The 27603-nt window shown below is 33.1% G+C and overlaps 1 protein-coding gene and 1 long non-coding RNA gene across 3 annotated transcripts; one reads left to right on the top strand and one right to left on the bottom strand.

Moving 5' to 3' along the window:
* The first annotated feature begins 206 nt into the window (after window positions 1-206).
* LOC113398111 (uncharacterized) lies at window positions 207-24557 on the top strand. 2 transcript variants are annotated; one of them, XM_026636698.2, is made up of 5 exons: window positions 207-382; window positions 16067-16227; window positions 17465-17664; window positions 23033-23247; window positions 24145-24557. In XM_026636698.2, the coding sequence occupies exons 1-5, from the start codon at window positions 317-319 to the stop codon at window positions 24163-24165; spliced, it is 663 nt and encodes a 220-aa protein (XP_026492483.1). In that variant the 5' UTR covers window positions 207-316; the 3' UTR covers window positions 24166-24557. The 2 variants fall into 2 exon arrangements, with proteins under 2 accessions (XP_026492483.1, XP_026492484.1); XM_026636699.2 differs by having other exon boundaries at window positions 24160-24557.
* Window positions 24558-27103: 2546 nt separating this feature from the next.
* Window positions 27104-27603, bottom strand: LOC135194111 (uncharacterized). Its single transcript, XR_010309655.1, has 2 exons — window positions 27457-27603; window positions 27104-27331 (listed from the first exon to the last, which is right to left on the bottom strand). It is a non-coding gene; the product is annotated as an uncharacterized LOC135194111 (long non-coding RNA).

Here is a 27603-nt window from a genome sequence, read left to right on the forward strand (position 1 = left end):
GCCAGCCAACAAATGTTATAAAAAAAAAATTGTAATTACATTTATTTTTCAATTCTTTGTGTACTGGGTTTTATGTCATTAACTTTGGGAATATGTGTACATTTTTTTTTAAAGATTTTCTCATAGACTAACGAGAAACTGACATGTATTAGCCGCTTCCCCACTTTTTGTTCATCCATGCATGCACGTATAAAACAGTTCAAGTTTACGCATTTCTGCATTTGCCGTTAGTGCAGCGGTTGTCAAACTGTGTATAAATATATCGATAGTGATAGGCACACGGTGCTAGTGAAGTGAAGGACTTTATCGATAAAAAATGAAGAGCTTTTTAATAACTGTTTTGCTTGTCGGGATCGTAAGATCGATGGAGATTGAGAATGAGGTGAGTTGGATCTGGAATAGCATGAACGGAATATCAATAAAATTGTTGATGAACGTTGACATCGTTAGGTTTTTAGTTAGAAAATGGAAGAATATTTAATTGCGAGAATTGATTGCGATTATTTAAAAAATATATATATTATTAATTTAAAAAAATAGGTAATTTAGATATAATATTGAAAAAAAAAATATATCATATATTTAATAATATTTAAAAACCATTCATATAGTCAATATACATTTTCATTTCATCAATAAATATAATCAATAAAATGTGAATTTACAAAATTTCTTTACAAACAAAATAAAACACACTCACAAAATAATAATAATCGGTTTATTATATAAATAAAAATCATTATCTTGAACGAAAATGTAAAAACTCAAAGAAAAACAATGATTGATTCATTACGCATGCGTGAACAAGAGATTTTCTCAGATTTCTTTCATTAATGAATAAATAAATAATATCATCGCGATGTAAATCGCTACTCACGGCTCTAAACATTATATGAGTTGTTTAATTTTTGTAGTGATTTTATTTTGTAAGTAAAATTAAAACCATCGTACATTCGTTCCTTTTAATTTTACACCTCGGATAAAAAGTAATGTATATTTTAACGCAGGATATTTGTACACAGTGTAAAACAAAGTCGCTTCCTAGATCTTTAATCTAAGCAGAATTTTAATGCGGTTTTCATAAACAATAATTGGAATGATTTTATATCTAATATGATTTTATTATAAGTTTATTTTAAATATTTCCTTTTTTGGTTTGTTCTTCAATTGAAAAGTTGGGTACACACCCTTATATATAATATACCCATCTGAAGTCGGGGCGAGTAGCTAGTGTCCGAAATATTAAAAGAAATATTAAACGTATTGCTTTCTAAACGATTCAATCAAACGTTAACTGAATTACCGTCGTATTCAAATTCAAATAAAACTTTTAATATCATAACTCAAATAAAATAAACTTTAAAAGAACAATTTTCAGTACCTATAACATCAATTGAATATAGTATGATCAATCATTGATGGCAATATTTTGGGAAGTAATCATTAGACATTTAGATTGAAGGCTATTGTGATGTCACCATATTCGTTCAAGGTCACAATTGGGAGCAGCCTCAGAGAGGACTTGACAACGTTTTGCTTACATACATACGTTTCAGTTACTTGTTTTAATTTTGTTAGAAGTTTTCAGTATATTAAATGATTTATCTAAGTTAGTGTTTAGCGAAACTTAATCGCAGTGTGTATCTAACTCCAGTTTCACGTACGTTGAAGTGTAAATGAGCATGCTTATATGATTTCTAAGTTTTAATACTAATTAATTAGCGTTAAGATAATATATTCTATGTCATTATCGGTTGTTATATTAAATTAATTATTCTAGTAGTTCTAGAAATAATCTTTGTAAAAGTCAGTGTGCATGTTCCGCTGCTGGTCTAAAGTCTCGTCTTCTTTGATGTTTGGAGCATATTCCATGTCGCTGTTCCAATACGCGCCTTTTGAATACACGTGTTACTACAATTATATACACAAATTAATACCACAAATAAACAGTATAATACCTTTTTGACCAATCTTCTTTTGAGCTATGAATGCCATAGTGCTATTAATAAAAAATATGGAAATTCAAAAAATAAAACATATTAAAAATCTGCAATTCATATGTTGTGTTAAACGATGTGTCTCTCAAGTTATCAAGAATTATATTCGAATTTCGAACACTGTGAAAACACAAGCATTAATATAAAAGTAATACATATTAAAAGAGCGGAAATGTTTTAATTAATTAAGTAACTTACCATGTAAACTGCTGAAACAACCGACTCTTACGTAATAAAAAAAAGCTGAACCGCAATTTTCATATTTATGACGTCTAAGACGAAAAACTTGCTTCCATACAAACCTTAACCCCCTTCGAATATCTTGCGGTATGATTTTTGAACAGTCCTTTGTATAAGTTCTAGAACGTTCCAGAAGAAACTCTTTTGTAAAAAATCACACTTTTTCCATCCACGAATATAAAGACTTACGTAAGTTGTATTTACATAAATTATAAATATTTCGATATTTTTTTTTCATTTGCCACATCTAATCTACTCTTAGGTCTATCGCAATTAGTTGATTCATAGTGATTATTATGTTATGATTGTAATAATACCGATTGCTTAGCTTTTATACATTTAGAGTAACAACGTTATAAAAACGAAACATTTGGAAAATAAAACTGTAATGTTTATTAGTAATCATCTTTTGAGGTAATAATTCATTAATCAAATATAGTGATCATAAAAAAAAAATATGATCATTTGATTAGATATGTAAAAACTTTTTTACGTGTTTAGTAAAATTAATATTCTGTATATAACTAATTATTTATATCATTTTGTAAATATTATTCGTAAAAGCATACCTCGAGGCTATTCTTTCAATAATCCTTTACTTAATAAAATAATAATTCGTCAGATAAAAGATTACGTATAAAACATGTATGTTTTTTCCTTTTAAACAATTGGTTTACGTTATGAAATATTTATAAAATAATAAAGGTTATTAGTCAAATAATTAAATTATGATTAAAGCGAAAATAAATATCTTTAAACAACTTCAAACAGATATATAAAGGGTTTCATATATGAGTTCTGTATCTAAAAAAAAATACTAAGCTCAGTTCACCTTTAGACAATAAATTTACTATACTGTTGTTTTTTAATTCGTGTAATGTATGTAAGTTATAAACGTGCATTTATATATGAATAAATAAATCTTAGTACATCATCTGATGTTATTTATTTGGTAGAAAAGATTAGCTATCGAGTTAAACTAAGCTTCTCTGTATAATATACATACATACCGAACGGATCAATTCAATCTTGTAAAACGTTTCCCAAGTTCTTTTAGGGCATTGGATTATAAAAAAAATTGAATGGGGCGAAAGTGTTGCTACATCATTTACTAACTATTGACGTATTAAAAAAAAGACATGTCGTATACGGATAAATTGTATTCGCTTTTGTTGCTTCACTATAACGTTGCACGCGCTCTATCTACCTTTTGTTTTATAATCTGAGGTAGAAGTAATGTAAAAATCCAGTAATGCTTGTAAGCCTGCTTGAAGTATCATTTTCGGCTTTACCTATTATATAAATAGGATTCAATCAATGATTAGTCTAACTATGCTGTGTCTTCTTCTAGCAAATGTTAAATCAATGACGAGAGACAGAAATAGAGTATAATTGGACGCCTGTTGAATAAAGTTCAAAAGCAAAGTAGTTTGATTTTCGAATGACGATTTAAAAAAAAAGCCATAACGCAAACGTCACAATTAACGTAATGAACTCAAGCGTTTCTAATATACAACTTTATCGAGGTAAAGAAAACGCATAACGTATCCATCAATTAATACGGTAATAGGATACCGATATCGCTTTCTCTCCTGACCTAATTTAAATTAATACATAGTTACTGGCGTCTGTAATTAAAACTCTTGCCCTAGAGATGCACTTTGAAGCTCAGTCCTAAGCCATAAGCGGTAGCGGGTTAAGATAATAATTTTAAAATTTAAATTATAGAATCTTGTAAATTATTATAAAAATCTATATTCTCAGACATGTATTTGTTAACTGTAAATATGCATAGTATGTGCTGCGAGATCGGGATGTTTTGGCGTTCAGATGTTACACCAAGACGTTTTTTTATATTATTAACTATGGTGTAAAAAGTCGCAGGATTGATCCTGTCCCTTGGCGGGTGTTGTCGTCCCCACTCCTAACTGAGGGAGTATCACTCACGAATTATAAGCTCAAAAGGGCTAAATAGGAATATTAGTAATTCTAAGGAATTACTGATATTCCTATTAGAATATATATAATAGACTAAGCCTATAAGAATACTAGCAATGTAATTAATTAAGATTAATTTGGGACATTGCTTTATTATTCTTTAAAAAAAATATCACTGACATATACATACGTCACACATTGATACAATACTAACACACACATATTAGTCATAATATGTTTATACATGTACATGTACATAACCTGTTACATAAGTTGTATATAATTAAATTCATTTAATAATTGAAACAAGGCTTTAAATAAATAAATCTTAATTATATCAATGTGCATACAAATAAAATATAAGTCATTTTAAATAATCAAGCGCTTACATCGCTTCAGAATGACAGGACGCTTCAATAGCTATTTTTCATAAAATATTTTTTGCTTCAAAATCTTATTGTAATGTTACACACACGTGTATCTTTCAAATTTTACAATTATTACCCAGCAAGAAATTACTCGATTAGATTTTTTTGTATCTATAGGTTGGTAGACTGGCAAATGATCACGTGACGGGTTTATTTATGGCATTGGTTGACGGACGAGCATATGGGCCACCTGATGTTAGGTCACCACCGCCCATAGACAATAGCGCTGTAAAAAATATTAACCATTCCTTACATCACCAATGCGCCAACGACCTTGGGAACTAAGATTTTATATCCCTTGTGCCTTTAGTAACACTGGCTCACTCACCCTTCAAACGGGATACCACAACAATATTGAGTACTGTCGTTTGGCGGTAGAATATCTGATGAGTGGGTGGTACCTACCCAGACGGGCTTGCACAAAGCCTACCACCAAGTATATTTAAATTTCCGTGGCCTGTTGTTACACTAGCCTTAATAATTAAAAAATAAAAACGCTATCTCTTATGTATTGAGGAAGTAACGCAGTCACATTTACGTGGAAAGCGGAAAACTAGAATTCTCCGATTCCCAGCGCGTACGCATTGTCACTTGATTTAAAAATATTCCAATACCTTAATAAATAAAGCATTTCCAGAGCAACAGAGCTTGATTAATTAAGAGAGTCATTAACTTTTCAATTCAAATCAAAGTTATTCATGGGCGTTTTTTGTGTTGATTGTGACTTTTCCATATATAAAAAGAACGAAACGCAAACGTTCGCGTATTCGAAAAAGATATAATATTCATGATTAGAATCCTTTTTTATTGAAATATCAATAAGTTTGTATCAAATGTGCTTACAGAAAGACACGCGTCACGTAATCGCCGCTACAGGTATTTGTCGTATTAGGAGTACGTTATTACAGCTGAATGAAGCAGTGGAGCTAGTACCGAACCTCCTCAAAAAGGAGAGTAGGCCTTACTGTTACTTTTATAAGTGAAAAGGAAAACGTAAAGATATTGATACATAATTAAGTAAAAGTGAGATTCTTGAGAGTTTTCAGAATCTCAGTATTATAATCGACTGTTGGAAAATAACGAGAGTTCTTTCAACATAACAATGTATCACTTTCAAAGTTAATTTCCAATGGAAAAAGCAATATTTAGTTCAGATAGAATTTTCGCTCTTTAGCGATTTGTAACATGTATATTGTTTCAAGCAGGTAAAGATTCTACTAGATTTTTCTAAATTGAGACCCCAGATGGCCCAGTGGTTAGAACGCGTGCATTTTAACCGATGATTTCGGGTTCAAACCCAGGCAGGCACCACTGAATTTACATGTGCTTAATTTGTTTATAATTCATCTCGTGCTCGGCGGTGAAGGAAAACATCGTGAGGAAACCTGCATGTGTCTAATTTCAACGAAATTCTGCCACATGTGTATTCCACCAACCCGCATTGGAGCAGCGTGGTGGTATATGCTCCATACCTTCTCCTCAATGGGAGAGGAGGCCTTAGCCCAGCAGTGGGAAATTTACAGGCTGATTATGTTTATTATGTTATGTCAACTGATCAAACATACTTAGTAAATAATTGTCATATAGAATATACTTCAACATTAGATCAAGATAAAATAAAATCGAATAGATAGATAGATAGAATTTGAGTACGTTTAACTTGAACGAATGAAATGAATTTAAAGTCGATTCACTCTCATCAACTCTCACGATCTCAACTCAATACAAAGAAACTCAAAAAACTTTAAAATTAGTTGAGTTTCGATTGAGTTTGAATGACTTTGCTTTATATTCATATAGATAAGAAGGATTATAGAAGTGGCACGCATAATAATATCGCACGCTTATTCAAATACCGTCACTAAACGAAATTTAAGAAAATTTATATTTTAACACCATCTAGTTGCTGAGAGCGGAATTTACATTTTGCTTCGATTCTTGTGTCTTAATTCGCAGCCGTTGATCAAGAAAGCAGTAGTTGCGGATCGACACTAAACGAACTCCTCTCCTCCGTCTATACCTACAACGACACTAAACGGATAAGTACATGTCGTTGTTTATAAAATACAATTATTTTGAGTGTTAAACCGTCATTTTAAGTTTACTGTCAGCTTTCGACTCTCATGCTTCGGGAATCTTAAGATTGACATAAGTAATAAAACGACATTTTTTGTTTAATGAATGTTTCATTATGTTTAATGACGTTATGACTTTTCCCAAATTATGAAATACATAATTAACTTTTATTTCTTTAACTTTGGTTTTGCCTCTTCCTATGTGCAAATTTGATGTTGTATACTGTTACAAGGCCAAGTTGAATGTGTACTACTTCACAGCTTGTGATCGCGCAAGAGATCATTGTTAATGTTTCGTTTGGAGTGAAATTGACGGGCTTCGAGGAGCGAATGATATAGACTCATATATTAAATTGTATTTGGAAAATAAATCAGAATCTATACATGATATACGAAACCTAGAAATAGTAGTTTATTCTGACAACTGTTTTGGTCAGGAGAAAAATCAATACATGTTTTTGATGTACGAGTATATGTATGCTTTCAGTAACATTCATATTAAGAGTATGACTCATTAGTTTTTAATGAATGGGCATCCTCAAAATTAAAATTATAATGACAACTCGGTCATAAAATAAGTTTAAAAATTCTTGAAGACCTCACCGATCTATACATGAACAATACATGACCCTTGTACAAACTGCGAGGAGAGAGATTTGGCCAGAGTATGGTAGCAGTGGTAAATTGAAAAAAAATAAAGAATGTGCACAGTTCGATTATCTGATATAAAGATACTAAACTTTGACAAAGAACTTGACGACGAACTTAACGTCTATCACAAAAACTCTTATGCTCAAAACGATTATTAGCTGTTTTGTCCAAAATGATCATCACGCCTACGGGCGGCATAATTTTGACCTTCAAAAACTGTATAAGGTCCAGAATTTAGTTGAATGCTCGGAAGAAAAGATATTTAAAATCTCTCATTGATAATAATTTAATCCCATTCTTTTATGGAAACGAGTTTTGTAACAGCACTGTTTTAATGAGTAGCATTCATGTCATGCAATAGCAATCGTGCTGATTGTTTTCTTAATTTCGATATAATATAATTATGACTGATTTATTATTAAGATAGTTAAAGGATTTCAGAATTACAAAAAATAGTTTTAGTATAACGAGATATATACTAAATAGTGGTACATTAAGATAAATAGCAATTAATTGCTTATGTTATAGACTTATGCCATAGAACTCATCTGGTAGCAAAATTATATGTTTTATTATTATTATGTTTATTGATTTTTAAATGCACTAAAACAATTTTATTATAATTTACAAAATGTATAAATTTACTGTTTGAATTCTGAATAATTTATACGTATTTTATAAGTAGGTAAGTAGTAAACCAAGCAGATATTATCGGAGACCACTTTCCACTAGAAGTATTGTTTTTTCGTTTATTTTTCGTTTTCGCTACTTTATTTTTGCAATTCAACCAAACCAAAGAATATTGTTCGGTTTGGTGAAACATATGAATTATTATTATTTTTGTATTTTCTCCATACACTTATGAGAATAAAATGACACTTTAATGAATATAGTTTTTATTTTATAACAGTAAAGTGTCAATATAATTAAAAAAAATGAATAACTAACGATTAAATAAAAATACAAAAAATATCTGTACCACCCCCCCTTCATTAAGAATAATAGTCGTTACAAATTTTTTTTTTTTTTTCGTCCAAAATTAATATTAAAATTTTTATATCAAATACAGTTTTCTTAAAATATTTAAATAGCTCTCCTGTAAAATTTACTTTTTTAGATTGTGACGTTATTCGATTAAACGTGCGATATCAAACTAACTTACTTACTCTAATTGGTGGTAGAGTTTTTTGCAAGTTCGTCTGAATAGATACCACCTACTCATCATTTTATATTCTACCGCTTAACAGTAATACTTAGTATTATTATGTTCCAGTTTTAAGATGAGTAAGGCAATGTAACTGGTACAAGGTGTCCCTTCATCTTACTTTCTGTCCCAACATCTTAGTTCCCTAGATTGACGTCTCATTGGCGATATAAGGAATGGCTAGTATTTCTAATAGTATCAATTTTTGAATAGTAGCAACACCTTAACAGCAAGGGACGCATTTGCCAGTATGTCAACTGATTTTAAATAAAAAAAGACGTCAAAACATATTAAAAACTTTCTTACTGAAAATTACTTTACTGGTTTGCTGAATTTGCTGTCTTTTTATTTTTTTCTATTTATCAGTTATTCTACCACGGACTTTATATAATTTTGTGTTGCATTTTCGATTTGATAGGTAAGACAGTAGAACTAGAAACTCATTGGTATTATCAAAACATTTTACCTAATGTATATATAAAGTACATTATTACAAATAGTTTAGGAGTCATTGGTTGTTTACACTAAAATTCTTCAAATTTTTATACTCGTCTGGGTAGGTGCCACCCACTCATCAGATATTCTACTGCCAAACAACAGTACTAAGTATAGTTGTGTTCCGGTTTGAAGGGTGTGTGATCTCTTAAAACTCTACACACAGATATAATTTGTGCCTGTGCACAATCTTAGTTCCCAAGGTTGGTGGCGTATTGACCATGTAAGGAATAATATTTCATACAGCGCCAATGTCTATGGGCGGTGGTGACAACTCACCCTCAAACTCAAAATCAACTCAAATTCTTTTATTCAATATAGAAGCATTACACTTACTTATTGACAGTCAAATTAAACACAACAACCGGTTCGGGAAAGGAATCAGGTGACCCAGGTAGACTTAACACTATATAATTATAACTTCATTTCCAACACCTTCTTCCATTCTCGTCATTTAATAAATACTTCTTTGCACACGACTAAATCGCACGAGTAAAATGATTATTGGAAACAATTTAACGTTAGAGATGCAAAAAGATAAGGTGTATTCCGATTCCATGAAAAAATGTTCTAAAATATCAATTTGCCAATTTCTAATGATACTGATATTGTTAGATATTTATTTAACATTATAATATCATATTACGAAGTTTTTAAGTTAATTTGATAGCGCTGAACTTCAACTTCTATGCATTCAATCGGTTACAACGACGTATGGTAGATAATATGTTATATAAACAGAGTTAATCTATAGGTCACGTCATCGGGGTTTTATTAATTTTATACAAAATGATAGGTACTAGGAGAATATGAACAATTATTGTTAAAATCCCTGCTATCAATAATATTGAGCCGAGATGGCCCAGTGGTTAGAACGCTTGCATCTTAACCGATGATTTCGGGTTCAAACCCAGAAGATATATTTACGAACTGCAAAACTTTTATTTGACATTTCAGTTCTGATATTAACATTTTGAAACGATAGAGAGAGATAGAAAGAATTATTTTTATAGAAGAAATACCTGGTGTAAAAGGAATACATATAAATTTCAGAGTACAATCTTCAAAGGCAATTGAACGCAATTTTTTTGTTATTATCAAGAATAAGATCAAGCGAGCTAGATTATGAAGTTGCAAATTGTGTTTGCAATGCAATATATAAGACGAGTAAATTATTTTAAACTTATTACACTTGAGCCGAGATGGCCCAGTGGTTAGAACGCGTGCATCTTAACCGATGATTTTGGATTCAAACCCAGGCAAGTACCACTGAATTTTCATGTGCTTAATTTGTGTTTATATTCATCTTGTGCTCGGCGGTGAAGGGAAACATCGTGAGGAAACCTGCATGTGTCTAATTGAAATTCTGCCACATGTCTATTCCACCAACCCGCATAGGAGCAGCGTGGTGGAATATGCTCCATACCTTCTCCTCAAAGGGAGAGGCCTTAGCCCAGCAGTGGGAAATTTACAGGCTGTTTAAGTTATGTTTAATAATATTAATGGACATGTTAGTATAATTAAAAAGCCACTTCTAACAAATTTTTCACTCTATGGTCTCGTCGACTTCACATTGTAGTTTCCTTATTTAATTTTGTCAATGCAATTTACTTCTTTATCGAATGAGTAGTGCTTACTACATGAATTTCCCTATTAACTTCTCTAAAGACTTTTTAAAATACTTCAATGTGCACTTGTTAATTACTTTCGATTGAGATTTTATTTTCCGAAATTTTATAACGGAATTTAATCTATCTTTATCTATGATAATAATAATATTCTGTATAATAATAATAACTAAATAACCGATAACTAGATAGTACGCCCATCAGATGTGAAAAAAAAGTACGACAGTTATTAAAAATTTATTGATGGATTTATAAATAAAGAAAATTAATAAATAAATATAAGTATGTATAAAAAATATAATATATTATACGGGTCACGTACAAATAAGGGTGTAAGAGACACAAAGTATACACACACAATGTAATAGTAACACAGGAAATATGGCGTAACTGTTATGCCGTTTCAGTCACGATCCACAAGTCGCGCTCACCTCCCAAGGCGCGCCAAGAGATTTTTCGATTAAAAATATAAAATTGAGACAAAAACTTAAAACAAAATATTTATTAATATTATTCATGAAATCGAATCAAATCAAATATTGTTTATTCAACTAGGCCCAGCGAGCGCTTTAGAATCGTTATTTGACAATAAATTTAACGGTGATACCGTTTCGGAATGTAGATTTTACCGATAAGAACCGACAAGAAACTCAATAGATACTGTTTTCCTGAATTATTAATCAATCAATGAATACTTACTCCACACTTTTTAACCCGATTATTTTTTATCGAGTAAGCCTTTTAAATGAATCAGAGTTTTCTTAACATGATTTCAATTTATTAATTGGCAAAGCTAAGATATTTTTATTACTTTAATAGGTATTTGAGGACTATTATTATAAAAACGAACATCAACAAAAAACGATTAATTTACTTTGCAGACACGAAAACTTGGTGTTACATACAAATGATACTGATTATTTCTTATCGGATTTCGGGTCAATGCACTCTAGCCAACTATATAAAACTCTATACTCTCATATTTATTTAAAATGAGAACAGATTATTTTTATTAAAATACTCCTATTAAAAATTTATAAAGATAATCGAAGGTTCATAAAAATAAAAAGTACGGTAGAGTGTTTCGTCCGTTAAGTGCGTTGACAAATAAAATAAGTCTAGTCGAATTAATTCAGTTTCTAAAATGTGTCCCTAAATATATTTTTATAACAAATAATAAATAGTACATAACTTCTAGAGTATTTTATGTAAGTATTTAAGTTCCAATAGGATTTCATTATAAAGATCCATTTATTTTAATTAAAGTTAATCCAAGGGTATCGTATTCTGTATTTTGTCAAGTAGCTAGACGGTAAAGTTTTTTATGTGATGTGCGTATTTGTAACTGGTACATATGGATGTTACCTAACTGTTTGGAATTAAAAACTCTAAATTATCATCATTAGCCAATCACAATCCACTGCTGGACATAGGCCTTTCCTAAAGTGTACCAAAAATTTCTCCGCCTTTCGCATCCAGTCCTGTCCTGTCACCTTCTACAGGTCATCGATCCTGGCTGGTTTCATTCGCAAAAACTTATTTTTTTTTATGGATCGATATCTTGTAACCTCACATCTCACAATATGCAGCCACAAGACCAATGATACTAAGCAAAGGAAAAATGTCAAATGTAACAAACGACACATTTCATAACAAAAAATAAATGAAAATCTCAATTAGGTACTATTGCGGAATTCATTTCACAGAATTTTAAACATTTTTCATATTAAAATACTTAAATGTAAAGTACTTTTTTAAATGAATTTTTTTTTGTTACGTTTCTGTATCCTTTACAACTGATTTATATAAAGTGCTTTTAAAATCAGATTATTTCGCAATTTAGTTTGAATTTCACTTATCGTTACGTGAATCATTACTAATAGTTACGTTTGTAGAAGACTGAATAATCGATCTAGTCGCTTATAGGGCTGCAGATTTAAAGGTCCTTGGGTCTTTGGGTCTGGGTTGGCCTATCTGATGGTACGTGGTCACCACCGTGCCTAGACATTGGAACCTTACCAAAATAAGACCTTACCAAAGGTACACAACAATAATAAGTATTGCTGTTTGGCACTAAAATATGTTACAACCACAACTACAAGTTAAAACTTACTGTCTGATTCTGTCATGACTTTCCTCGCCGAAAGCCTTTGGTCCTAAACTCTCTCCGGTCGTCAGATCACCGGACCATCTGATTAAGAGAGCGAGGGAATAAAAAGTGCATCTGTGTTGCAAGCACACACTTTATCACTGTAATATTTTATGCACAGTTGGATAATATCCGTGGCAATTAATCACCATGGCTGTGTGATTATCGTTGTGTTGTTAGCTTTAGTTGCATAGTGTGACTATTCCCTGCCTATCTTTGTTAAAATATAATTTCACGTTTATATTTAAATATCGGTTTGGCTCGTGATTTCGTCTAGTTAGTTAGGATCCATATAACGTTGACTTTGTGTAATAACCGTGCTCTTTTAGAGCGTCAGAGATTATAAGTTCAATCGACTATAGAGGAGTCAAATAAAACCAGGTTTATCTTTTAAATGCGTTTTTAATATAAATATTTTGTTTAATTGTCCCATTTACGAGTAGCTGAAGGATGTCGCTCCTACCCATCTTTATATATTTAACTGTTTTGAAAAATATAAAAGGGGGAGGAGGTTGAATTGACATCGTAACGTCAATCAGCCAAAGCTCAGTACCACATAGCACATACACTACTCTAGTAACCCGGTAAGACACAGTGAGGGACACTACCATATCGCCGAAGACGTTATACAGTAACCTCTAACCCCGAAACTATCTCACGTACGCAGCCTCATTGGTAACAGAAGGAGGGACACTACCGTATCGCCAAAGACGTTATACAGTAACCTCAAACCTCGCAACTGCATCACCTAAGCAAATTCAAGACGACATCGCCACGAGGGACACTAATGCAGCGACTCTCGGTCGAGCCACACAGTCTCAGACCACGCGTCGAATCATCAAGAATCCACCAGAGTATATTCAGTATACACGTGCGCGATCATTTTGCATGCGCATAGTACAAATATATTATAAAGGTTTTGTTATTTAACAGTAAAAATCTTAAAACATCAACATCATTAGATCGTTGTCGTCGTGATCGTACCAAATAGTTATACCAAACTTGAACCTGTTTACTGATATTATTTGAAGAGTTTTATAACGACCGCTTTACGAACTTACGTCCGTCGATCGTCACAGTTTTACATGAAGTATGTTGATTTCGACCGCTGTACGAACTTACATCCGTCGATCGTTACAGTTTTACAATATAGTATCGCTACAACTTGCTTCGCTTACGGTTCACAAGAATCTGCAATATGGAAGACAAAGTGGACAAGCAATAATATGTTTAGTTATTTTAAACAAATTAATTATTATTGAAGGAAGTTCAATCATTATTTACAGCCTTATTTGCTAATAAACTTGATTTAAATTTCATAATTAATAGTCATCGAGGTAACCCTCTACCATCAATATGTATCGCTCAGTACATACGTATTTTTAAATAGATATTCTCGCAAGTCGGCTACCATCAAACCATTTCTATATCATATTAATTTCATTATTATATTTCATTCGAGGTAAACCCCGACCTTCTTTATATAGCTTTTATATAATAAATATGTCTCATTGAGAACACTCATTCATATGACGGCCTGCCATACCGTCATTTGTAATAATAATTTGTATTATTTATAGGTAAAGTGCACGAAGTACATTCTCATTATAATTATGTTTTGCCATACATTCACCGTTGATATATGAGTAGGCACTACACCGACACACGGATCTGCGCCACTCCCATATTTCAGAATAATCAATCATAGGTAGCAGCCTCGCAGTATAACCCGCACAGCTGCAACGCCTAGTGTAATTTCTAATTATATAATTTGATATGCATTATTGCACGCGGCCGGTGTGGCGAGCGCATCGCTCCTCGCGTCTAATTTGAACCGAGCTATCAAGCATCATACCCCTCTATATATGCGCCGCAACGAGTATGACATTCGGCGCGGGTCGACCTAAAATCTATAGAATTTTGTATGGAAAAAAACTGGCGCCGAGATTTTTCCTCAAAAAGTGGCACGTCATTTTCTTCGCCAATACATGAACATATCCTTGAATACACGAACGATTTCACCAAAAACGTATGAAAAAAAGTAAGCTTAATATAATGTCATTCCTTTAAATATCCTTTATTATTCCATGTATATGTATACATTTACTATGCAATCTCATGAATTTATTTGTATGTATGTTTGTATGTTTCTATATATATGTGTATGCATGTTTTTATGATTCTATATATGTATGTATGTATGTAAACTCAAACAAAACAACTCGACCAATTTTGATTAAATTTTAATATGTGCTTGACTGGGTCTACGGACGGCTTGTATTGAACCCGGTAGGTGGCGGGTAACCCAAGATTTTAGCTAAAACTCAAGTGTTCTGTTCCCTGGACTATATCAGCCATTATTTGTATGTTTATAAAATCTATACTAATATTATGCCTGTCTGTTGCTCCTTCACGGACAACCCACTGAAACGGATTCGATGAAATTGGATATGAAGCAAGCTGTGACCCTAAGGAAGGCTTAACAACATACGAATTTTAAGTCTAACACCTGACGGCTAACCCCCAAAACATGCACGAAGCCGCGAGCGACAAGTAGTATGAATAAATAAATTAATTAATTACTCTCTACACTGTTTTATTTTAATTAGGATTAATTTCTTTACTCAAGTGTTATCATCTCATGAAAGAGAATGGTTATTAAAGTATCAATTTACACCAATATTAAATTGAGCTTGAGTTTAATCACCGGTTAATTTCAACTAAATATATTTGATTAAAACTTATGTTTATTAACACTTGTTAAAAATGATACGACTATACTGTATACGGTAGATGGATGAAATATATTTTTATTAATTTCCTATGAGCCTTGCTAACATGTTCAAGATATACGATTCATTTTGCTTACGGTAAGTAGGGTTGTCACCGAGATGTAATTCAAAATCGTCTATATAAAAAACTTTACCTTAGTTTCGAAGTCACACATATTTTTTTTATAACACAGGGAGGCTGACGGGCAAATGGGCCATCTGATTGATGGTCACCATTGTTCTCAATGTCAAATTGACCTTGGGTACTAAGATGTTAGGTGCCTTATGCCTGTAGTAACTGACTGACGCACTCACTTTTCAAACCAGAACACACCAGTGTACTGCTGCTTGTCGGTAGAATAAATATTTGACATATAGGAATGACTCGATAGTCCTTCAAGATTTAGTTTTGATATAATAAGGATTTGTTAAAAATTGGAACCGGTTTTTAAAGATACTCTGTTATATGTGTACATTTTTTCTTTTCTAGATGTCAACATCCGAAGAAACGCTTAAGCGTGGTCTCACAAACAAATGCGCGTCACGGGAAACGTCCTCGTGTATCGCAGTCGAGCTCGTTGGATATGTTGACAGAATGTTGAGAACCGCTGCCTTCCAACTGTCCGATGACCTGATGATTATTGATGAGAGGTAAAGGTTCATTCATACATGACCAATAAATCTTGTCTGTCTACAAATTTCTTTTCTAACCTTTCGATTTCTGAGATTTCGGAAAACCTAATCTCATTGGCTCATCACTAAAGTTTACAAATACTGAAGACTACAAAAACGGATTGCTTTATTTCTACGGGATTGTACAATTTATTCAATACATTTATCTTTTTTTTTATGGCATTGGTTTGCATTTGGGCCACCTGATGGTAAGTGGTCACCACCGCCTATAGACAAAGGCGCTGTAAGAAGTATTAACCATTCCTGACATCACCTATGCGTCACCAACCTTGGGAACTAAGATGATATGTCCCTTGTGCCTGTGATTAGACTGGCGCACTCACCCTTCTAACCGGAACACAACAATACAGAGTACTGTTATTTGGCGGTAGAATATCTGATGAGTGGGTGGTACCTACCCAGACGGGCTTGCACAAAGCCCTACCACCAAGTAAAGTAAACTTTAAGTCCTAAAGATACATGGATAGTCTCCAGAATGTTTTCTCGTAGCTATAACGATTATTACAGCAATCCAATGCCAATTTGAATATCCATTTATAACAATGGAATCGGATCGGAGAGTGTGACGTAATAATTCCAGATTATATATCGTGCTGTTACCAATTAATGCAGTAATTCGTTGCTGCATTCAATGGTAACGATCGCCGATCGTATTTACAGTGATTGTATTTGTGTTTTAAAATCGGTAATCATTCGATCCTTGCCTTACGTAAAATGAAGTTTGAATTTTCAAACGGCAATTAGTGATTCTATTCATTTGTTAAATTGATTAATATTTTTTGAGTTATTTGGGATTTATTTTATTATTCAATAATTGAGTTGTTTTTTCAATTTATTAATTTAATCTTCTATATTGAATTTGCTGTTTAAATGAATAAAATTTATTTACTTGCATAGGTAGGTTGATATAAAGCCAAAATGCTATCTTTCAGTTCAAAATATATGGTAAATATATATATTGTATAGGTTACAAAATTAAGATGGGCATACACCCGTTTCTAGCGGCCGATACAGAATGTGGTAATAGGTCACAGTTAACTATTGCCAGTTTAATTTAATTGGTGTTATTTTAATGTGCCTGCATAGTTTTATTACCAGGCAGCATCACAATCTATATTTTTCGATTGATCTTTTGCGCTTGGAACGTCCATTTACGATTAAAATTCGTATAATTAATCTTCAATTCAAATTTCAGTAACGGTGCCGCAGCAGAAATGCCAATTAGGCCAGAGACTTTGGCACGAGCTGGCAACACATTAGAAGACCAGGCGCAGCAGGTCATCTTAGACAAGCTCTGGAACTTCGCCACAACTCGTTCGCTGAGATACAGACTCCTGGATAATGCTGATGTTGTGATCGCTGGAAAGAAGGAAAAGGATGGCAGCTTGGGTGTTGGTATGTATTGGTTTATCGTTGTTGTATTAATGATAACAGTAAGCGATTAATCAAGGCAATAGATTGCGTATTTCAAGGTTTGTAGGGATGATATTTCCTCGTACATATTACTTTTTTGTTTTAAAGTCAATGGATGACTTTGCTCTTGGTGTTAACAGTAAGAGTGAGAACTTATAAAGCGTGCTAAGTTTATTCATGAAAATAAATAATTTTGTCAGATTTTCCGTTTCAGTTTAATAATGACGCCATTTAACTATAGCATGTTAAACATTTAGTAGACTTTAATGACTTTTCATGTGCTAAAAGTAGTTTAGTTTCAAGCGTAATTGCCTACGTTTAGGCGCTTTAATTCTAGTTTTAGTTTTAAGTCTAATTACCAATGTTTAGCCACTACATTGTAACCTAATTGTGTATATACACAACGTGTTCCATGAATTTTATTAATTGCTTTCCATACTAGAAAAAATGTTGCTAAATATGTAAATTATTCATTTTCATCATCATCAATTCATCATCAATTTCATTGCTCTGGTCTTAAAAGTATTTTCCTCACGTCACCTGCTATAGTCAAGAATGGCTATCGATTTTGTAAGCTACTTATTAATTGGATGAAAAATAAATATTAATTCACTTAGCTATGTTATTCACACCAGATGGTAGTTTTCCATAATATTTGTTATTTTTCATCCTTGCCTAGTGTTATCAATAATTTTGCTCTCACCACCTTCTATATTCAAACTACTATTCGATTTCCTCGTCGATCTAGTAGCTCTCGAGATCCTGAATTTAAGTCCCAGACCAGACTAATAAAATACTATTGGATTTTTCCGACAATTTTTCAGTGATAGCCCGAAATTAGGAAGCTGTCAGTATTGAGACTTACCTCGGAAATCACGTAATGTAGTTGGTCTGTTTGAACTTTCTTTGGTAATATCTGTTTTCCGTTCCTATAATTATAATATTCTACGTATTTACCTTTGAGTTAGTTATTCTTTGAGAATGACTGCCGTGGGACAAATCGGTCAGGACATTATCATATTCAAACTAGATAAATTAATTACACTTAAAAACTGTTCAATTTTGAAATAAAACACTACTCTTACAGATCTTTCTTAGTTTTATAAAAAAATATAATCATTGAACGATTCATCATCCTCCTGCCCTTATCCCAGTTTTACTTATGGTCTGCGCAGCATGTCTTCTTCTTCCATACTTCTCTGTCGGACGTCATCTCACAAGTAACATTCTTTCTAACCATATCGTCTTTCACACAATCTATCCATCGTTTCTTGGGTCGTCCCCTACCTCTATATCCATCCACATCCATTCTCAAAACCTTTCTCACAACATGGTCCCCATTCCTCCGCATAACACGCCCATACCAAGACAGCCGGTTTCCAGATAGCTTCTCGGTTACCGGTGCCACTTTCAAACTTCCTCTTAAGTACTCATTCCTTACTCTATCCATTCGCGTAACACCACACATTCCTCTCAACATTCTCATCTCCGCCACATGCAATTGTCTCTCAGTCATCTCTTTTATAGCCCAACACTCTGATCCATATAGAACAGCAGGTGTGACCATGGTCTTATAGATCTTCCCCTTAAGTTTAAGGGGAATACGGGGGTCACAAATTGTTCCCGTAACCTGCCACCATTTCATCCACCCTGTATTAATCCTGTGCTTCACCGTTCGATCTATTTCGCCATCGCCTTGAATGAGTGAACCGAGATGCCGGAAGTCGGAGCAGACTGGAAGGGCTACGCCATCAAGCGCTATGGCTTCAGGAGCGGAGAGACCGCCGAAATTCCTGAACATGTATTCAGTCTTCGTTCTACTGATTTTCAAGCCAACATTCTCCAGTTTCTGTTGCCAATCTTCTAATCTGCTCTGGATCTCAGGTCCATCTTCACTAACCAGTACAATGTCGTCGGCAAAAAGCATGCACCAGGGTGCCTCCTGCTGTATGTCCACCGTTAGAGCGTCCATAATTAGCAGGAAGAGGTAAGGACTTAGAGCCGACCCTTGGTGCAACCCTACAGCCACTTGGCCTTGAACTGGTCGGTGTTGCCGGCAGACGATCGGACGTAGGTACAGGATCCCCTGTACATAGCACGGACTAACTCCACATACTGCCCAGGCAAACCTTTCCCTTTCAATGCCCACCATAACACTTCACGAGGCACCCTATCATAGGCTTTCTCGAGATCAATGAACACCATGTGCAGGTTTTTGTGAGCACGTCTGTACTTCTCGCACAATTGGCGGAGTGCAAAAATAGCGTCCATTGTCCCTCGACCTGACATAAATCCCAACTGATTTTGGGTAATTTCACTCTCTATTACCTTCTCCCATACTTTCATAGTATGTGACATGAGCTTTATCCCTCTATAATTGTTGCAATCCTATACATCCCCTTTATTTTTGAAGATGGGCATTAGTGAACTACTGCACCATTCTTTAGGGATGGTTTCTTCATGCAACAACTTATTGAAGAATAAAGTCAACCACATACATCCGTCAGTCTTTAGCACCTTCCATATTTCAACTGGTATGTCATCTGGACCCAAAGCCTTCCAATTTTTCATGCTTTTGACTACTGCCATTATCTCATACATGCTTATTTCTCTTACTAATCCCTTTTTTACTTGTGCCTCTTGGAGAACACCATTCCAGTCATTCTCTTCATTCATAAGCTTTTCAAAATAATCATTGAACGATTATCACGCTCTAAAAAACAATATAGCTATTGAATATATTGTACCTTAAAATTAAATTAATTTACTATTTCTTTACAAAATATTTCTTATTTATAAATTAAACTTATCTGACTATCTGCCAATGTATCATGGAATTCAATAAAATATATGAAGTTCTTTAGAAATTTATAATATTCTGAAAAGTTTATATCCTACCAAAATCAGATTTATTTTTCTATAAAATCATTTCATTGGTCGAGAATCGCGTTATATACTTAAATTAACCAATGGCTATTAGACTAAAAGTGAAATTATATTATTTGATTTGAGTCAGTATAGAGAGGTTTACTGACGGCGAATATTGTTCCTTTATTCTACCCTGTGAGTGGTCATCTTTCCCTATAAATGGGCACTGCGATAAATACAAGACTCCATACACACTGTCAATCATATATAAAATATAGTGATCTTACCGTAGTAATTATGTAAATTATGCAATTGGATCACTAGCTTTTTGGCAGATCTAAGCATCAAGGTCGTCGTCAACGGTGCATGCTCTGACCTAAAGTTTTATCGACCACTCTGTTTTTTCTGCATATCAATGACTTGTTGCAAATCAGGAACATTTACTGCTATGCGGACGACAGTACCTTAGACACCTTATACACCGGCTGTGCTAATATTTCTCGGGAAAACGTCGATAAAACCGGAACAAAATTGTGTCTGAAATCGAGTTTTCGTTAAAGTCAACAAAGTCTCGGTCTGGGGCTGGCTACACCAAGTCCACTTCAACCCCAGAAAGACGCAAGTTTGCGCATTAACCGCTAAAAAATCACCATTTGTCGTATCTGCTCGATTTGAGAACATTCCAATAGCCACTACAGATAGTATCGGAATACTTGGCGATGATGTTTCGAGCCTTGTTCAGTTCCGCGGTCATTTGGAAGGTAAAGCCAAACTGGCATCAAAAAAGGTCAGTGTGCTCAGCAAGACAAGACAGTATTTCACGTCGGCCTATCTATATATATCGCCTAAGACTATACAATGCGCAAATTCGGCCGCACATGAAGTATTGCTCTTACCTCTGAGCGGGTGCTCCCCGGTACCAGCTCCTTCCTTTCCTCCTTCCTCCTTCCTTCAAGCCCTTTCCGATCTGCTTGATCCTTTGTCTTTGCGTAGAGATGTTGGATCATTCTGCACCTTCTACCTATTTTTTCACAGGGAATGTTCTGAGGAATTGTTTGATTAATCCCGGCTGCTGAATTTAACCTTCGGACATCTCGCCCAAATTCCAAGTTTCACCCGTACCACCTAGATGTCCGAAAATCCACAACAGCGCGATTTTTAAGACATTTTCTGCCTCACACGACCACTCTGTGGAACCAGCTTTCGCTGACGATTTTTCGAAACCGATACGAATTGGGAGCCTTCAAGAAAAGGGCTAAAGCCCAGCTGCGGGTTTGCAGTCTATGTACTCGGACGACACGTTTTTTTCTCATTTCGTAATTACTTAGTGTTTTATTATTTGTCTTTAAATAATTATCGTTTTCAAAGACAATTTGTCAACTTGAATTACGAGCTGTCGAGGCAATTGTGTCTTTCCTAATTAGATGTAAGACAATTAATTTTCGTTGAAAATAAAACATAATTGGATTTAAAACTAGACAAGAAAAGTTATAGAGAAATAATATTCAATTAATATGTTGATTTATTATTATATGTATTTGTAAATTTGAATTGGCCCATTTCGTCATTTAACTTTATTATAATATATAATTTATTTAATAAAGATAAAATAAAATTGCATATATATTTTCAATTTATAATTTTTTTCAAAGAACACACTGCCTTGTGCTTTGTAGTCGCCTACGAACCAACACCTCATGGACGATTCACTGCGTAGCATAGGTACCATGTATCAACTGCTATGCATATATGTATATATATATATATATATATTGCAGGAGCTTGGGACCAAGTTATACCCAAGTTAACTAGTTTCAAAGAGTTGTAGTATTGTATAGCTATGAATTACCATTCATGATCAAAATACATCATATTTAAATTAATTGGAAATTACTTTAAATTAATATATATTATTTAATTTGTACTTGCTTTCGACCGCGGCTTTGCTCGCGTATTAGGGTCTGATTGTCAGGTAATATATACACAATATCTTTATAAATTGCATATGGGTTATTGTATAACCTATATTATTGTAAAGTTTCATTAAAATCCATTCAGTAGTTTTTGCGTGAAAGAGTAATAAAACATCCATTCATACAAACTTTCGCCTTTATAATATTAGTAAGGATTACTTTACATTACATTACATTACATTACATTAGCAGCCTGTAAATTTCCCACTGCTGGGCTAAGACCTCCTCTCCCTTTGAGGAGAAGGTTTGGAGCATATTCCACCACGCTGCTCCAATGCTGGGTTGGTGGAATGTGGCAGAATTTCGTTTAAATTAGACACATGCAGGTTTCCTCACGATGTTTTCCTTCAAAGCCCGAGCACGACATGAATTATAAACACAAATTAAGCACATGAAAATTCAGTGGGTTTGAACCCGAAATCATCGGTTAAAATGCACGCTTTCTAACCACTGGGCCATCTCATTAATTTAATAATATACAATTAACATAACATAGACTTCATTTTCAGGAGTATCAATGAAAGCCCACAAATCAGTTGAGACTGGAAGAGCCAGGAATAAGAACATGGGACCATTCCTAGCAGCTGCCGCAATGAAGTTTGGTCTCCTCGGAGCTTTGACGTTCAAGGGCCTATACTTGATGGTTGGGAAGGCCCTTCTGATCTCCAAGATCGCTCTCCTCCTTGCCACGATCATCGGCTTGAAGAAACTTTTCTCTCCTCAGGTGACCGACTAAAGATTTTCAGCATGGAATGAAGTGATCTTTGCATGATATTATTGCATGCACTTAATAAATTAAGTGTTTCCATTTGCAAATAATTATAGCTGGTAAAAAAATAATAAATCTCGAATACGTGTTCGTTTTTTTATTATATTAATAAAAAATCGATTGCGTCACAAAATATTTTTGTCTCGAATACTTTAATTGTATTCGATAAATATGCTTGTATTCGACTAACCGTGAGTTAGTTTGATGGATGCGTCATAATTTTTTTACCAGTTAAACGCATGCCTTTTTAAAAACGTTGCTTGAATGCATGAGTAAATTTTATGTTAAAATGATTCTTGTTTTTTATTCAACGTCTCGTACTTCTATACTATCTTATGTATTTTAATTAATATTTACATTGTTATGCAATAATACATTTATTTTCAGTTAAACTTGAAAACCTATACAAAGAATATTTTCATCAACTTATGTCCGGTTTCGATATTTCTGAAATGAATCATATTGCTGACGGATGATTCTTAAGGCTGTCATTGCCTTACTGACGGATCAGAAGTCTACGAGTATTAGTAGCCTTCTTAATCAAAATGAAAGTTTGTCTGTTTCGTTCTCTGCGTGTTATTAGATCATTCATCTGGTTGTTACGAAATTCGTGAGTTTATCTGCGTACGCCCGTGAAAATTATTTCTACATAAAAAATGTTTTCTTCAACTTTTAATATAACTATTGTATGAGCATGTAGCGTAGGTAGGACGGCTTTTTAAGGTTTCTATAAAAATCTATCCGCAAGCAAACGTATCGTTATATGAATATCGTAACCGGATTTAAGTCAAAACTAAATTCAACTTACTTTTACAATATTTCTTAAAGAATTAATATACGAATACTTTTCAGGCTATCATCAAAAAGGACTAAATCATATTGGTGAATGGGTCCTGACGGAGTATCATTAACCCCCAAGGTTTAACCTCCAACTAACAAAGAAACAGCTGATAAAATGACAAAGCTAACAATCAACTATAACTACAGCTAAATTAGATAAGGTAACAAAAGGCACATTCGGTCAACAAATGCCTTTATAGTCACAGTTATTTCTAACTTTGTCAAAGTAAACGAATCGGTAATGATTGTAAATAATTTTTATTTATTTATTTATATACTTATACTACCCTGTACAGTAGCTGATAACGCATTTATAAAAAAAAAAATAACCTGAGCGGTTGCTTGGTAAATAATAATTTAATAATTTATTTAATTAATATACTAATGTTTATTTATTGTGGATTAAATGGAATATTCACTTATAATTTTATTTTTATTTTATCCTTTATTGACTTATTGTCCCGTGGGTCATTGTAGATACTAACGACTAATAATAAAGGTACTAAAAATATATCTATAAATTAAAATTACGAAGATACTTCAATATTTATTAATCTTAAACTAGACAAAACACTTAAACTTAAAACTTAAACTAAACTTAAACTTAAACTTAGCAGGAGGTTGGTACGTAGGGCTCAGTGGGAGTGTACTCTAGTCGGGTTCCGTAATTTACAATGTAGGTAAATCAAAATGAACTTTGATTGACACGAAGAATTACAAAGACATTTTCATTAAAATGCGATGAAAATTGAACAGTCATTTCCCGCCTTTAAATAATCGCTTAAAAGTATACGAAAAGTTTTTTAGAATGAGAAGCAACCGGGGTATAAACATATAGTCATCTGAGGTGTAACTATTTATATTTTTAGTATATTTATATTCAAATGCAAAGTGATGATGTAATATCACTGGAACCCTTTAAAAAGGTTTTAACCTCATCAACCCTGGTTCCATAACATCCCGATTTTAATGAAACAAACGCTTTTTATTACCCCAAGGATACTAAAATGCATCAGTGAAAACCACATCAAAATCAATGAAGTCGATTTTGAGATTCCTTTTACACCAGGAATTTCTTCTACAAAAATAATTCTTTCTATCTCTCTCTATCGTTTCAAAATGTTAATATCAGAACTGAAATGTCATATAAAAGTTTTGCAATTCGTAAATATATCTTAATAAGGTATGAGTATTATCAACTAAGCCATTCAATATATTTATTAAAAATCTTAATATGACAGGGTTGCTTTAACAATGACATTCAATGATGGGAATATATTCAAACTCCTTTGTTATATTACAATGCGTGTTCAAATGCTGATATCGTGGATTTAACTTTATTTATAGTAACCAATATCATATTTACCAAAAGTGTGAAATATTTGAGGGTGAAAGTTAGTCTTGCTTAGAAATATCGATAATTTGGAATAAAAACATAGCATTACGATACTTCGCTGATTCTCTTTTTAACTTATCAAAATAATAATACTGTTAGCAAAATCGTTTAAATGACAGTTTGCTATGTACTTTTTAAAAGGCGTAGTGATATTGTTCTTTATATTATTACAGGCAGCTTTCTGTTATTATATTATGTTGTTGCTAATCCTTAAAATATTCGTTTATTATAGCAAAAATACTGTGTTTTACGTATTTATAACCGTCGGTATTAAATCAACATAAAGGATAATAGCTATATTATACGTTTTTTAAGCTTTTGTTAATTTTTGAAGTTTTGTTGTAATCAAAATTGATATTAATAGCTACTGTCATAATTATTATATTATGAACCAAACTGCTTGACACCCATGGAGAAAATAACACAGTGTTCTAGTTTAGCAATATTACTCCAAGGTCAAAGGTATCAATTGTATATCGTATTAAAAACGGCACAAATATATAACTTGGATTTTGGATTTGCATTGTTCGTTTTAGCGTATTCTGTTGCTACTGCCTTTAACAATGCTTGAACCAATTTGTCAACCTGTGAAAGTCCAATTAGTTGACAATACACCTGAGTTACCATCATCATGAGTACTTTCAAAACTTTGTATATAACGACTATTAGCAGGAACTCTTATAACAAAATAATTAATCATAGCTGCGATAAATATCTGAAATCGTTGAAAAAAAAACGTAAACATAATCGTTTACGTTTATTATAATAAAAATAAATTTCACATAAAAAGCCAAGAGGGCCTTCACCAGAACTCATTTTCTAATTGAAGTGGGGTTGTAACCCCACGCCCATCTGGGCGTGATAGAATAAATGATCAACTCCGAGACACGATCGACGTAATTTAATCAGTATGCACAGAAATGGTACGATAATTACGTAATTAGGAATCACTTCCACACAAAATCAACTTTAAATACTTAAATAGCGGTGTGATGGCGGTAGTATTAAGCGATTTGTCACATTCATGCCGTCTCGTTCGAGAGTGTCGTTCAAGATGGCTGCCCGCACTGCCATCGATGACGATGCCATGAATGACGCTTCGCTAGGTTGACAATTTGTCAGCCTTACATCTGACGGAAACGACGTCAGACATATAGAGACTCGTAAGCTTTTATAATTTTAACATCATGTAGAACATTTACACAAAGCGCATTATTATTGCAACACATTTTAGTAATAATAAACTTTATTCAACTAATTATTGCTTTACAAATTCTGTATCTAATTATTATTTCTTGTACTATGTAATATTTTATGTTCACCTTATTATAAAGTGCTAATTCTTTGTAGTTATACTAGCGGCAAGATACGATGGCCGTTTTGACACATTAAAAAAGTGATGTGAAATGTAAATTTATTATCGATATAATATATTCAAATCTTTGTTTTTTTGCAAGTAATTTAATTCAAGTTTTTGTTGCAAGTAGTATCTGATTAAAAAGGTTTAATAAAAAAAATTTAAAATAAGTTTAAGTAATATATTCGAACGAAATCAATTTAAATCAAAAATTGGAATTAGAATGAATAACTTTATAAACACATTACATACAAGAAATAAATTGATACAAAAAAAGAAACCAAAAACACTAGTGGCTATATTTAATCGGAGTCGTCCATACTGCTGCTTTCACTCTCACTGCTATCGTCACTCACATTAATTATAAGTTCATTTTCTAAAATATTATCTATTTTCACATTTATTTCATAATCGTCCTTTATTAATTTAATAGTTCTATTTACAACCTACAAATCAGGACAATTTCCACACATAAAAATCGCGGGTTCCGTACATATTCCCTGCTCACATTTTGAACTTTGATCATTATATCGTTTTTCTACCTGTTTTCTAAATACACTTACAGGATCACATTCGATAAATTTTATGACTAACTGCACGTCACTATTGACAATAAAGAACAACAATTTGCTCCTTTGATGTAATTATTTATTAAATACGAAACTTCATGAGCGGGCAAACGTCAAAACGGCCATCATAGCGTGCCGCTACTATAGTT

Source organism: Vanessa tameamea, chromosome 24 (genome assembly GCF_037043105.1).
Source record: "Vanessa tameamea isolate UH-Manoa-2023 chromosome 24, ilVanTame1 primary haplotype, whole genome shotgun sequence".
Lineage (NCBI taxonomy): Eukaryota > Metazoa > Arthropoda > Insecta > Lepidoptera > Nymphalidae > Vanessa > Vanessa tameamea.